We start from the raw sequence: 12,818 nt of genomic DNA, 5'->3' as shown, positions 1-12,818 counted from the left end.
GAAACATTAAAATGCTTGGTAATAATAACCATAAGGCAGGTGGGGGATAGATGGAGTTAAATTGTAAGATTCCGGAGTTACCTGGGGAGTGGGAAAAGTACCTGTTATTGTGGATTAATAATTCAAAGATGCACATGATTTCTTGATAACCATTAAAAGAATAGTAAAAGAATGTATAATTATGAAACTAATGGGGAAAAGAGAATAACTTTCAAAATCAAATTTAAAAGGATGTAAGAAAAGCCTGGGGTGCCTGGCTGGCTCAGTTGGAAGAGCGTGCAACTCTTGATCTAGGGTTCATGAGTTCGAGCCCCACGTTGGGTGTAGAGGTTACTTAAATAACCAAATAAACTTAAAAAAAAAAGATGTAAGAAGGGTTTAAAATAGGGACATTTCTTAAAAATGCCCCTATTTGTATTTCTTCTGCTATGACCTCATCTATATCTTTTACCCAGTTTTCTAGCTGGATGCTTTCCTTTTCTTATTGCTTTTAGATGGATATAAACATAGGGAAATAGAAATATGTGCGTGTGAATGTTGTAAATACTTTCTGGTAGGGATCAGTTTTAAATCTTGATGCCTTGGCTCTTTTTTGCCGCCATCCTGCTCTGCGTGGCTGGCTGCTGCTCACCATGTCTTCTCACAAGACTTTCAGAATCAAGCGATTCCTGGCCAAGAAACAAAAGCAGAATCGTCCCATTCCCCAGTGGATTCGGATGAAAACTGGTAATAAGATCACGTACAACTCCAAGAGGAGGCACTGGAGAAGAACCAAGCTGGGTCTATAAGGCGTCACACATCATGAGATGACACACTTAATTGGCACACATATTTAATTAATCTGCACGAAGATCATGTGTTCTATCATTCTGTAAACATCCTTCCTACCTGGCCATAGACTTGTCTTATCATGGAAATGATTTTTCTCTGACTATGCCTCTGCACCAGTAGGTTGGTTCAGTAATAAATGTGAGACCTTTTGGCTCTAAAAAAAAAAAAAAAAAAAATCAATCAATCAATCAATCAATCAATCTTGATGCCTTGGTTGGAACACGAAGCACCTGCTTTGACCACTTGTTCTGATGTTAGTGAGAAGAGGAATGGTCCGTTGAAGTCTTATGCTTTGCACCCAGTAGGAGCTCAAGAAATGTCTATTGAACTGAACTGAATTGAGAAGGTCAAGGGGTTGATCAAACATGGGGTACTGCATTATTATCATGTATAGAGTGAGGAGTTACCTGAACCAGTGACAGGAATAGTGACTAGTGACTAGTGAATAGTGACTAGGGACTAGTGAATAAACCAGGCTGGCTAGAACTCAGAGAATCCCAGAGAGACAGCTCAGCCAGCTGCCCCGGGGGGAACTGCAGCTCTCCGGAGGGGATGCCTGGGGCAGAAACGTACGATGCATATCTAAGTAAAACCAGCAGGTGGCGCTCTAAAGACGGGCCGTTGTCATCCAGACTTGCGGGGGGCCGAGATCTGGCTTGAGCACCTGGGAAGTGGCAAGTGAGTCATGGGGAGTCTTGAGCCCTAACTTTTTGGCTCTGTGCTTCCTCCAGAGGTGAAACCCCCAAGATCAAAAGCCCCGTGGGTGCCTATATAGCACCATCTATTCAATTCAGTTTGGACCACTGTGGGTCCAAAACTTTGATGAGCAAACCAATCACCTGGTTCTTTTGTGAAAATACAAGTTCTGGTTCAGTAGGCCTTGGGTGGCGTCTGAGGTTCTGCATTTCTAACCAGCTCCCTGGTGATGACTCACACTCAGTAGTTTTCACATCTAGAACACACTGCCTGTAAGGTCCCATTGGGAGCGGGGAGAGGCCTCTGCCTTCAGAGTTCACGGCTTCCTGGAGTAAACTCTCGCTGAAATGTCTGCAGTACAAGTTAAGAGTGTGAGTCCACTTACTTGGTGACCTTGGGCAAGCTGTGCGGCCTCTTGGGGTCTCCATTTCCTGATCTGTAAAACGGAAAGAGGAGTGCCCGGCTGGCTCAGCAGGAAGAGCATGCAACTCTTGATCTCGGGGTTGTGAGTTCAAGCTCCACATTGTGTGTAGAGATTACTTAAAAATAACAACTTAAAAAAAATGAGAAGAGTTACAGCCTCTACCTTAGAGAGTGGTTTGAAGGTTAAAGCAGTTTATCCTATGTCAAACATTTAATACAGCACCTGACACATAGTAAGCCTCAACAAGGCGTGGTGTGCGCTAAAAGAAGCAGCTAGGTGGGCAACTGGGGGAATGGTCAATTGGAGGGAGCAATCTTTTTTTTTTTTTTTTTAAGATTTTACTTATTTGACAGAGAGAGATAGAGCAGGAACACAAGCAGGGGGAGTGGGAGAGGGAGAAGCAGGCTTCCCGCTGAGCAGGGAGCCCGATGCGGGGCTCGATCCCAGGACCCTGGGATTACGACCTGAGCCGAAGGCAGACGCTCAACGACTGAGCCACCCAGGCGCCCATGGAGGGAGCAATCTTGAAGAAGGTGCCATCATCCGAAAAGGAGGAGGTCAGGGAGGTAAGGGCAGGGAGCCAGGAGGAGGGCAGGGATTGCTTTTGAGGGAGATTTGAGCTTGCTGCAGGCTAAGCAGGGATCCTTCTGGAAATGGAGAGGGTGGGTAGGAGCTTGACTCCCAGGCACATCAAGCTTTGGCTTGTTGCCACATTTCACATCTTTGGGGGTCTTAGAGGGTTGTGAGCGAAGCTAAGAGGAGCCAAGTTTCAGCCCGGCCCTGCCCTCATGCAAGGCTTTGCCAAAGCCCGTACAACCTCCCCCCACTGCTATGGGGTCCTCAGCCCAGGCTCCCGAGTTCACCTGCGTGCTTTAAATAGGGTGGTGTTTTCACAGCATCTCGAAGGCCCATGGACATTTATGGACTAACCAGTGCCCTGCTGAACGTCCCGGGGGACACAGAGACAGAACCACGCAGCTTCCACCCTCACTGGGTGACCCTGGGGAGATAACATCGCCACGGGAAAGGAATGGTCAGTGCAGGGTCTCAGTAGCAGTTCTTAGGAACGGTGCTTCTTGTAGATGCGGGGCCCTGCAGCCACCATTTGGCAGGGGAGGGGGAAGTCTCCAGACCACAGTGGTCCGACTGATAAAGATTGAGGAGTGGATCCAGTTTGCAGAGGCAGAGGGGAGGAGGGACTCATGGGACCCGTGTGAAGCCAGTTACACACATTATCTCATTTAAGCATCCACAGACTTGTGGGGCTGGTACTGGTATCACCTCCATTTCATCAAGGGGGAAAAGGAGACTCAGACCCCAAGCAGCTTGTTCCAGGTCTCCCAGCTATAAAAGGGGTGGGTGGTGGCCCTCTGCCTTCAGTTCATGTGCTATGCCAGGTTCTATGCAGCTCCTACCCTCAGTAAGTGATGGCTTTGCCCTTGCCCTTCCCCTCCAAATACAGGGACGGGGGCATATGCACATAGTGACAGTGGGGAGCCTTGAAGGCCTGGCTGAGGAGCGAGGACCCGAATTCTCTCTTCCCTTCCTCACCACTGAGGTGAGTGTTGCTCCACGGGTTGCCTCACTTCTAGATGATGGGCTCCAGCGTTTGTGGCTGAACCCACTTCCTGTCCTTGTACCTCTTTTGTCATGGGGTGATCCTCACACTTCCTGTTGACTTCTGCTTGGTTTCAGCTGGTTCAGTGCCAGCAACCGTGTCCGCTGCTGTTGGTCTGATCGGTGAGGCTCGGGACACAGGAGCAGGTACATTGGGATGGTGGGGGGTCTGACTGGAGAAGGTCTGGACCAGGTGAGGGCCAGCTGGAGGCGCCCCTGAGTGGGGGGCTCCCTGTGGTCTGAGGACCCTATCCATCCATGGATCTGGGGGCACTGTCAAAGGCTGAGGTCAGTTTTGTGAAGCTGGTTATGTCCCTGTGGGGGTGACACCACACATTTGCTTTGGTGGCTTCCCAAAACCACATTGTCTATCCCCATCTCCCTAAGATCCCATGACCTTGATTTGTCTTTCTGTTCCCTGGGCTGCCTGGATAGCATTTTCCCGGCTCGCAGAGAGGGTTTCTTGGGTTCAGACAGGTTTATCTCCACGTGATGCTTAACATCGCATCCCTTGATAAGCGATGAGCTTACCAGGTTAGGAGATTTCCAGGAGTCCTGGCTCCTTGTCTCACTCATGGTCAAGTCACTCCCCCCGAACCTGTTTTCTCATCTACAAAGTGGCACAGGGTCTCTATTTTGTGGGATTTTTTTGTGATGCTTAAGCAGGACAGTGATTATGAAAGTGTTTTGTAAACTGTAAGATGGTATCCTTCAGAATTGCAGGTTACTTTTATTTCATTTTTTAAGTGGAACTTGACCTTTTTTTTTTCCTGGTATGATAGTTGATATAAACCCCCATAATACAGAGAAAGTGAAAGTTTTTGCATGATTCCATCCCCGAAGATTACCAGGGACTCTTTGGCGTATAGATTTCTAGACTTCAAAAAAATTTTAAAAACATGTATTGCAGTAAAATATACATAAAATTTACCATTTTTAGATCCACAGTTCAGCGGCATCGAGTGCATTCACATTGTTGGACACCCATCATCACCATCCATCTCCAGAACTCTTATCGTCTTGCAAAACTGAAACTCTGTCCCCACTAAATACCACGTCCCCACTCTCCTTTTCCCCAGCTTCTGGAAACCACCATTCTACTTTCTGTTTCTGAGTTGATGACTCTAGACACCTCATACACGTGGAATCATACAGTATTTGTCCTTTCATGACTGGCTTATTTCACTCAGCATAATGGTCTCAAGGTTCATCCCTATTGTCACAATTGCCTTCCTTTTTAAGGCTGAATACGATTCTGTTGTATGACTAGACCACATTCTGTTAACCCATTTGCATGTTGGTAGATACCCTATGGGAAATATGCCCACACGTGGAATTGCTATGATTATATGGCAGTTCTATTTTTAATTTTTTGAGGAATTGTCTTACTTCAAATATGGTGGCTGCGTCATTTAACAACCCTACCGGTAGTGCAAGAGTGTTCCAATTCCCCATCTTCTTGCCGACACTTGCTACCTTTTGTGTGTTTTTGATAGTAGCCACCCTAATAGGTGTGCAGTGGTATCTTCTTGCAGTTTTGATTCACATTTCCCCAGTAATCAGTGGTGTGGAACATCATTCCATGTGCTTATTGGCCATTTGTATACTTTGTTTGAGAAATGTCTATTCAAGTCCTTCACGCATTTTTCAATCAAGTTGTTTGTTTTTGTTGTTGTTGTCGAGTTGTAGGAGTTCTTTATATAATCTGGAAATTAACTAGATTTTTAAGTAAATATTTCTTATGTCAAACTCTGTCCTTTAACCTTTTTTCACTTAACAATAACAATTGAGTATCGCCTCTGGTTAATTTATAAATATCTACCTTGTCTTCTTTTTTTTTAAAGATTTTATTTACTTATTTATTTGAGAGAGAGCGTGCACGTGCATGCAATGCAAGAGCACAAGTGGGAGGCGGGGCACAGGGGGAGGGAGAAGCAGACTCCCCGCCGAGCAGGGAGCCCGATGCAGGGCTCTATCCCAGAACCCCGGGATCATGACCTGAGCCGAAGGCAGACGCTTCGTCAACTGAGCCACCTGGGTGTCCTTACTTTGTCTTTGTTAACAGCTATGTAGTATTCCAGTGTGTAGACATACTAGAATTTATAGAACCAGTCTCCTACTGATGGGTGTTTAGGCTGTTTCCAATTTATTTGGTATAATAACAAACAATGCTCCGGTAAACATCGTTGAACACCCATCTTTGCATACTAGCCCTATTATTTCCTTAGTATAAATCCTTACAAGTTTACTGCTGGGTGAAAGTCATACATGTATTTACAGTCTTAGTCCATTTGTCTTAATTCCTCCAATAAACGTCATACTTTTTATTTTAAATATCATATCCACTTTTATTAAAGCAACACAAGGCAACGCAATGAAAAATAGCAATTCCCCATCCTATCTTCCCACTTCCAGGTTTTCCTTACCAGACACAAACACTTTCAATTATTTTAGGTGTTTCTAAAGTGACTGTATGGCTATTTTTTTTTCCATTTTAGTCATTATCTATTGACTTACCATGAAAAGTAAGGATACATCACCCTATTTATATTAATGTTCCCCCAACTTCCTGATACGGTTGTATCACAAATTTTGGTTAAATCAGTGTTCATGTTTATGTAATAAAAATATGTTATGCTATAACTATGTAAGTATTGTTCACTGAGCTATCTACTTTACTATTATTTCCTTCCTTTCATCTGATTTTTTTCCCCACTGGAGTTGATGGTTGCCTCGGTTTTTCATTTTCTTAGTTTTCACATACATATCACTGTTTCCTCTCCAATAAGGCTTTTAAATTTCTCTCAATAGGATCAGACACATCAGATGATCTCTCAGTTTCCATCTTTTTTTCAACCGCATATTTTAATTTAACCCTCATTAAAAACAAAAAGGTTCTTGTCTTGCTCCTTTTTGTAGCACCATGTTCTTGTTTTATGGATGTAGTGATGTGTTTATTTCTTGGAAGATATTGAAGTTTTTCTTTTTCCAGTTTACTTCTGCTTCCTCCATTGTCCCTACTACTCCTGAATTTCTTTTGTGTGATTTTGTTCTGTCTTTTACATGGGAGGCTTTTTAAATGTTTGGTGGCTTCTTGTTGAATGTTCATTTTTTATGATCAAGGAACTGGAAGCTGATTGGAGGCTCTGTGTGTGTGTGAGTGTGGGGCAGGTGGAGGGTCTTGTTGGCTATTGGGCTTGTCTGTGAGATAATCCAGATCAGGCCAAGTGGTTGGGAGACCTCTCTAGAGCCAGTTGGGTTCTGTTGAGAAAAACTCTCTGATCTCCTGCCTGGAGGGCACAAGTCAGGCTGTAGGCATTCTGGTAGGCTGTCAGGGGAAGGAAGGTAGGATCTCATCATTCAATACGCAGCCTTTGAAGGATCTGCCCTCCCTCCATTCCCCCTTCTCTTTGTAGTATGGTGACTTAGCCTTGCCCTCTGGTGTGGCCCAGTGTGCCCTAGTCTGGAGCTTTTCTGGTTTAGTTTCTCCAGAGTAAACATCCTCCTCCTGCTGGGGTGGTAGAGAGGTAGATAGCTTAGCTTGTCATCGCCTGGGCTGTGAAGTCAGCCTCTAAAATGCTTTGTAAACATACCGTAGTTTCAACAGAACTTCCTGGTTTTTAGCCCCACCCCACCCCGCCTTCTGATGTAGCTGGCACCTCCAATTCCTGAGCGCGTCTGCAGGCTTGCTTCTGGTTGGCATTGAGTCTCCAGCCTTCTCTGATCCACTCCATCAGCTACCACTCACCAATCTACCTCCCATTTTCCAAGATTCTGTTGACACCTCGTGTCATCATTGTCTTCTCTCCTGCACTCTGTCCTCATGGATTTCTCCCTTTTAGAATTTTTGTCCCGTCTTTTTTGTGGCATTTCAAGAGGAAGTGAAGAGACAAGTATTCAATCCATCGTGGTAACTGAGATGGTTATAACATTTGCACTCTGACCAGCATTGTACAAGAGCATTGACTTTCTCATACTTTTAACAGCACTGAGCATTATCATTTATTTTAATTTCCATGTTCAAAACTTAATAACAATACGGCTGAATATCTTCCTGCATATTTATTGGCCATTTTTTGTTTTTTCTGCAAACCACTTATTTATACCCATTGCTCATTTTTCTAGTGGGGCAGGAAAATTGTTACATTGTCGATATATGGCCAGCTCTGTAATGAGGCATAGGGTTGATCTCTTATTTTCTTGTATATTCAGTCTCAGGCTTCAGAAAACAGTGGATCTTGATGACTATGTCTACATTTTTTAATGATATTTTTCCCTCCCTTGGATTAAGAAAATAATCTGTAGGGGCGCCTGGGTAGCTCAGTTGGTTAAGCGTCCGACTCTTGATCTCAGCTCAGGTCTTGATCTCAGGGTCATGAGTTCAAGCCCCGTGTCGGGCTCCATGCTGGGTGTGGAGCCTACTTAAAAAAAAAGAAAAAAAGAAGAGAAAGTAATCTGTGTTCACCGTAGCATATTTGGAAAACACAAATAAACACAAAAAAGAAAATATAAATCACCTTTTCTATCAATTCCAGGAGTTTTTCTATAGTTATGTACTTATAAAAATAAGAGTCATTTTGAATTGTATTCATGCTTTTGACTTACTAATCATAATTTGTCCTTGTATTATTATACATTGTTTTATGACATCATTATTAGTGGTAACGTGGTAGTTATTAGTGGTAGCCATTGTGTGGCTATAGAATCATTTATCTAGTCAATACCCTATTGACGGACATTTAGGTTCTTTTGGGTTAAAATCTTCATTAACAAGTTTCCCTTTGGATCATGACCCCATCTAACCTTGTTTCCACTCTGTTACCTGCTTAGCAATCTCTCTTTTGGGGGAGGGGAAAGGATAAAAGGCAAACTTTAATCCTTTTCTGGTTAAATTGTGACTAATTCCAAATCAGTGAGTGCAGACTCACAGAGATTTTCTGCACTTTCCTTTTTTTTTTTTTTTTTTCCCTGTGGGTTAGAGGAAGAGTTGGAGAAAGATCACTCTGGGGTTCTCCTTAGATTCCTCCACGGCTTTCAACCCCGGGTGAAAAGGACGGAGGGCCAGAGTACCAGGGAGGAGGGATGTTTGTAACGAGGAGAAAACAGAAGCAGATCAGGCAGGTGTCTGAAGAAGTCATCCCAGAAATACTAGCTTAAGTGAGAAAATCAGAAAGAATGAACTGTCCCCGAGTCTACCATCAACTGTGTGTCCTCAGGCAGGTTGCTCAGCCTCTCTGGGATCCCCGCCCTCCTTCCTCATCTCAGGTGGATTTCTAAGTTCTCTCGTGTCTTCCAAGGCGCTATGAACACAGACTTTGTCACCCCGGCCGTGTGATCTGGACAAGCTGCTTGACTTCTCTGAGACTTGGTTTTCTCCTCTGTAAAGTGGGGACACTAAGAGCTACATCATAGAGTTGTCGTGAATGGGTGTTTGGCAAGCACTTATCACAGGGCCTGACCCACACTAAGTATCCAGTAAATGAAAGCTATTTTTATGGCATGCTGATTGTTATATAAGACGAGGATAATTATATCATCCCACACTGGGTGTATGGAAAAGAACTCTGTCTTCTCAAAAGTGGTTTCCAAAGCTCAGCCTGCAGCTGGAGACAGATGGCAAGGAGCCCAGTACAAAGTCACCACTGGCCAATGACCTTCCTCTTCAGTTCATTCTTCTCTGGGGCTTGGACGCTGTCCAGATGCGGGCCAAGTAAACACGCGACTGTTTAACACAGATAAGTGGGATGCACGAGTCCTGGTCGACAGGGGAAGCAATAAGAAACGCCACTTTCTAAATATAAAATATCCCTGAGCATAACAGAAGGGGACCTGAGCACTAGATGATGTGAATCGCCAATGTAGGGATGCTATGAAGAGAAACTGATATGCTCTCAAGTTGCGATGAGGGAGTGTGGAGACGGGGGAAGACGTTGTAGGAGGAGCTGAAGTTTTGCTCTTAGCAGCTGTGCATTCTTGGCCAAATTACCCTCTTCGGTAAAACCAGCAGGCTGGATTCTATTTTTGTCCCCCAAAGGCTGGCCTTGGTACTCCTGATGGCATGCAAAGTGATGTTACATGGTACAGACCTGGACACTTGCCATTGTAATAGTTATGGATTTATTTTATGGAATATTAGGGAAAATAGGGCTGGAGATCAATTCCAGGAGCTCATAGATACGATTGTTTAGGATGAGGCTAATGCAGGATTTAAGTCTATTTTTTTTTTAAAGTGAGTCAATTCAGGGGCGCCTGGGTGGCTCAGTCGGTTAAGCGTCAGACTCTTGATCTCGGCTCAGGTCTTGATCTCAGGGTCGTGAGTTCAAGCCCGGTGTTGGGCTCCACACTGGGTGTGGAGCCTACTTTAAAAAAAAAAGGCAGGGGGGAGTCAATTCAAAGAAAAGGTCAAAGATGATATGGAGAAATGGCAAATATTGTGAAGGGGGTAAAATGAGAACATCGGATGTGATAGCCCCCAAAGATGTCCACACCCTAACCCCCAGAACCTATGAGTGTGTTACCTTATATGGCAAAAAGGCTTTGCAGAGGTGGTTAAGGCTTTTGAAATTGCGAGATTATTCTGGGATATCAGGGTGCGCCTCATGTAATGGAAAGGGTCCTCCTGAGAGGAAGGCAGAGGGTCAAAGTCAGACGAGGTAATGTGATACCAGAAGGGCTGCTGGAGAGAGCCGGCCGCAAGCTAAGCAGCCCCGAAGCCTCTAGAAGATGGAAGTGGCCAAGAGCCTCCAGCAGGAACCAGCCCTGCCAACACCTTGATTTAATCCTTGTGAGTCTCAATTTGGACCCCTGACCACCAGAACTGTAGGAGGATACCCTAGTGTTGTTTTAAGCCACTCAGCATGTGGTAATGTGTTACAGCGGCCACAGGAGATGGATACACCGGACTTTAGATGCCCTTGGCAGTGGCCCATTCTGCAAGTTCAGGGACTCCTCAGGGCAGAGCAAAGAAACTTGGCTAGATTAAGACGGTCCTCAGTCACCTGCCCTCACCGACCTTCCGAGGAGGGGCCTGACCTTGCCACGACTGTAGGGCAAACTGGCCCTGGAGAGGCAGGGACCTCAGCTCTGCCTGCGAGGGTACTTGGCACCGAGAGGGCAGAATGGGTCCTGACTCATGGGAGCTGCCAACAACCTGCTCTTTTTACAGAGGAAAAAACCCAGACGCAGAGAAAGGAAGTGATGGGCAAAATCACCTGTTGATGGGGCTGATTTGGCCGAGAAGAAATTCCTGAATTCCTAGGGCGGTGGGAAGGAAGGGCTCCAGGCGGAGGCTGACTTGGGCCCTCACACTAGGGTGGGGAGCCCTGAGAAGGGGCGGGGCTCTTTCTGGGGGCGGTAGGTGGGTCCTGCCACCCTTTGATCGCCTTTTCTGGGTGGCTGGGCCTCCTGTTCTCACAGCACCATCTCTAATATTTTTTTTTTAATCACGGTTTTAATAACTGTCCTGTCAACACACAACTTTTGAAAATCGTTGCAACAGCAACAGGCTCAGAGAAAGGGCTTCCCTGCTTCCCCCACTTTCCCTGGGGTCCTGCCGCCAGCACTTAAATCGAGGTCTTCTCGTCTGCCTGGCCTGCTCCCCTCCAAAGGGACGTGGATTTCCTTTGTATGGAAGGAACATTTCTGCTGTGATTAACACGAACCCTGGGCTGTTTCGTTTCTGCACTTCAGCCTTTATGAGTCAAAATCGGCCTCTGTGGAACGTACACTCTTGGAAAAAGCCCGATCTAATTTCCTTTTTTTTTTAAAGATTTTATTTATTTATTTGACAGAGAGTGACACAGTGAGAGAGGGAACACAAGCAGAGGGAGTGGGAGAGGGAGAAGCAGGCTTCCCGCGGAGCAGGGAGCCTGATGCGGGGCTCCATCCCAGGACCCTGAGATCATGACCTGAGCCGAAGGCAGCGCTTAACGACTGAGCCACCCAGGTGCCCAAGCCCAGTCTAATTTCGAGCAGAAAACATTTCTCATGTACAGTCTGCCGTTTTCAAAGTGGGCATCGGGACCTGTTCTGTATTATACGGTGTAGCAACTGACAGAAGCTAGTGTGCAATTTCCTCGGAGGTCCCCCCGGACTCAGGGTAGGTAGTGAGCCCATCTTAGGTTATAATTATAAACGGTCAGGGTATGGTTCCCATTATTGAGACAATGGTCTCCACATAAGTGACCCCCCAGAAAAGCAATCCTCACGTTCCAGGTTAGCTATAATTGACATCCAAGGTAGTGACACCCACCTGACCCCCCTTCCTTGCTGTTCTATTTGGAATGCTTTTGATTAAGAGCAAGGTGACTATGATATGTGTGTTAGTCACCTGGATTTTTAAATTTTGTCAGCTGCTCCTTCTTGCTCATTTTGTTTTATTGGAGAGTTCTTTACTGGAATGCCAAATGATAAAAATGATTTGATGAAAGGAAGGGAAAAGAGGGGGCGCCTGGGTGGCTCAGTCAGTTAAGCGTCCAACTCAGGTCATGGTCTCGGGATCATGAGATCGAGCCCCGCGTCGGGCTTCACGCTCAGCAAGGAGTCTGCGTGAGATCCTCTCCCTCTCTCTCTGCTCCTCCTGCGGCTTGTGCTCTCTCTCTCTCAAACAAATAAGTAAATAAATAAAACTTTTAAAAAATATTTTAAAAAGAGCAAGGAGCAGCTGAGAACAAGGGAAATAGAACTTAAAAACATTCATTGCAAGGTATTTGTTCATTCAGGTGCTGCCCTCAGTGCCCCCCAAAATATAAAATATGGAAAAGTTCTAGCCTCTTTGTTTCTCCTTAGTACTTATCGTTACCTGACGGGCTAATGTTTCCTTCTTTTCTGGTTCCTTTCTTTCCTGCGAGCTCGTGTCATTAACTGCTCTATTCCTGGAGCCCAGAACACAGCGGGCACTCAAGACGGTTTGTTGAATGGTTGCGTGCATGATCATTCAGTCCTGGTAATTCTGACTCCCTGGCTTCCCTGGTAATGGGAATTTGGCCGAAATTGCCCCATATGCTCAGCTTGGCTTGGTAAGAAATGCTTCGTTTCTTTTCAGCCCTGTCATTTCATTAGAATGGTTTAGGAGTGAGCAAAACCAGTGCCACCTCGCCTCTGTGAAGGTATGTGAGCAGATCTTGCTTTGGTCTAGGGACAGTCACACTGTTTATGTAGACGTGATGTCAACAGCCCTTGGGGTTGCCAGGTGTTGACCAAGCTAACAATGACCAGTGTCGTGCTTCCTTTCCTGGGGAGGCAGCTGTGA

General features: G+C 45.5%; 2 protein-coding genes across 2 annotated transcripts in view; both read left to right on the top strand.

Moving 5' to 3' along the window:
* The first annotated feature begins 632 nt into the window (after positions 1-632).
* LOC114225439 (large ribosomal subunit protein eL39-like) lies at positions 633-788 on the top strand. The gene has a single exon (XM_088027240.1). The coding sequence runs from the start codon at positions 633-635 to the stop codon at positions 786-788; it is 156 nt and encodes a 51-aa protein (XP_087883366.1).
* A 2,852-nt stretch (positions 789-3,640) lies between these two features.
* The window catches only part of NDEL1 (nudE neurodevelopment protein 1 like 1), a 44,075-nt gene continuing 34,897 nt past the window's right edge, over positions 3,641-12,818 (top strand). Inside the window, exon 1 of the mRNA XM_028124837.2 lies at positions 3,641-3,715. The gene's annotated coding sequence lies outside the window, so the exon portion shown is untranslated. The remainder of the gene's footprint in view (positions 3,716-12,818) is intronic.

The sequence above is a fragment of the Eumetopias jubatus genome, unplaced genomic scaffold (genome assembly GCF_037043125.1).
Source record: "Eumetopias jubatus isolate StellerSeaLion01/CBP00866 unplaced genomic scaffold, mEumJub1_p1.0 scaffold_10, whole genome shotgun sequence".
In the NCBI taxonomy this organism is placed as follows: Eukaryota; Metazoa; Chordata; class Mammalia; order Carnivora; family Otariidae; genus Eumetopias; species Eumetopias jubatus.
The sequence above is the reverse complement of the archived record's forward strand: the minus strand, read 5'-3'. Positions and strand labels throughout refer to the sequence as shown.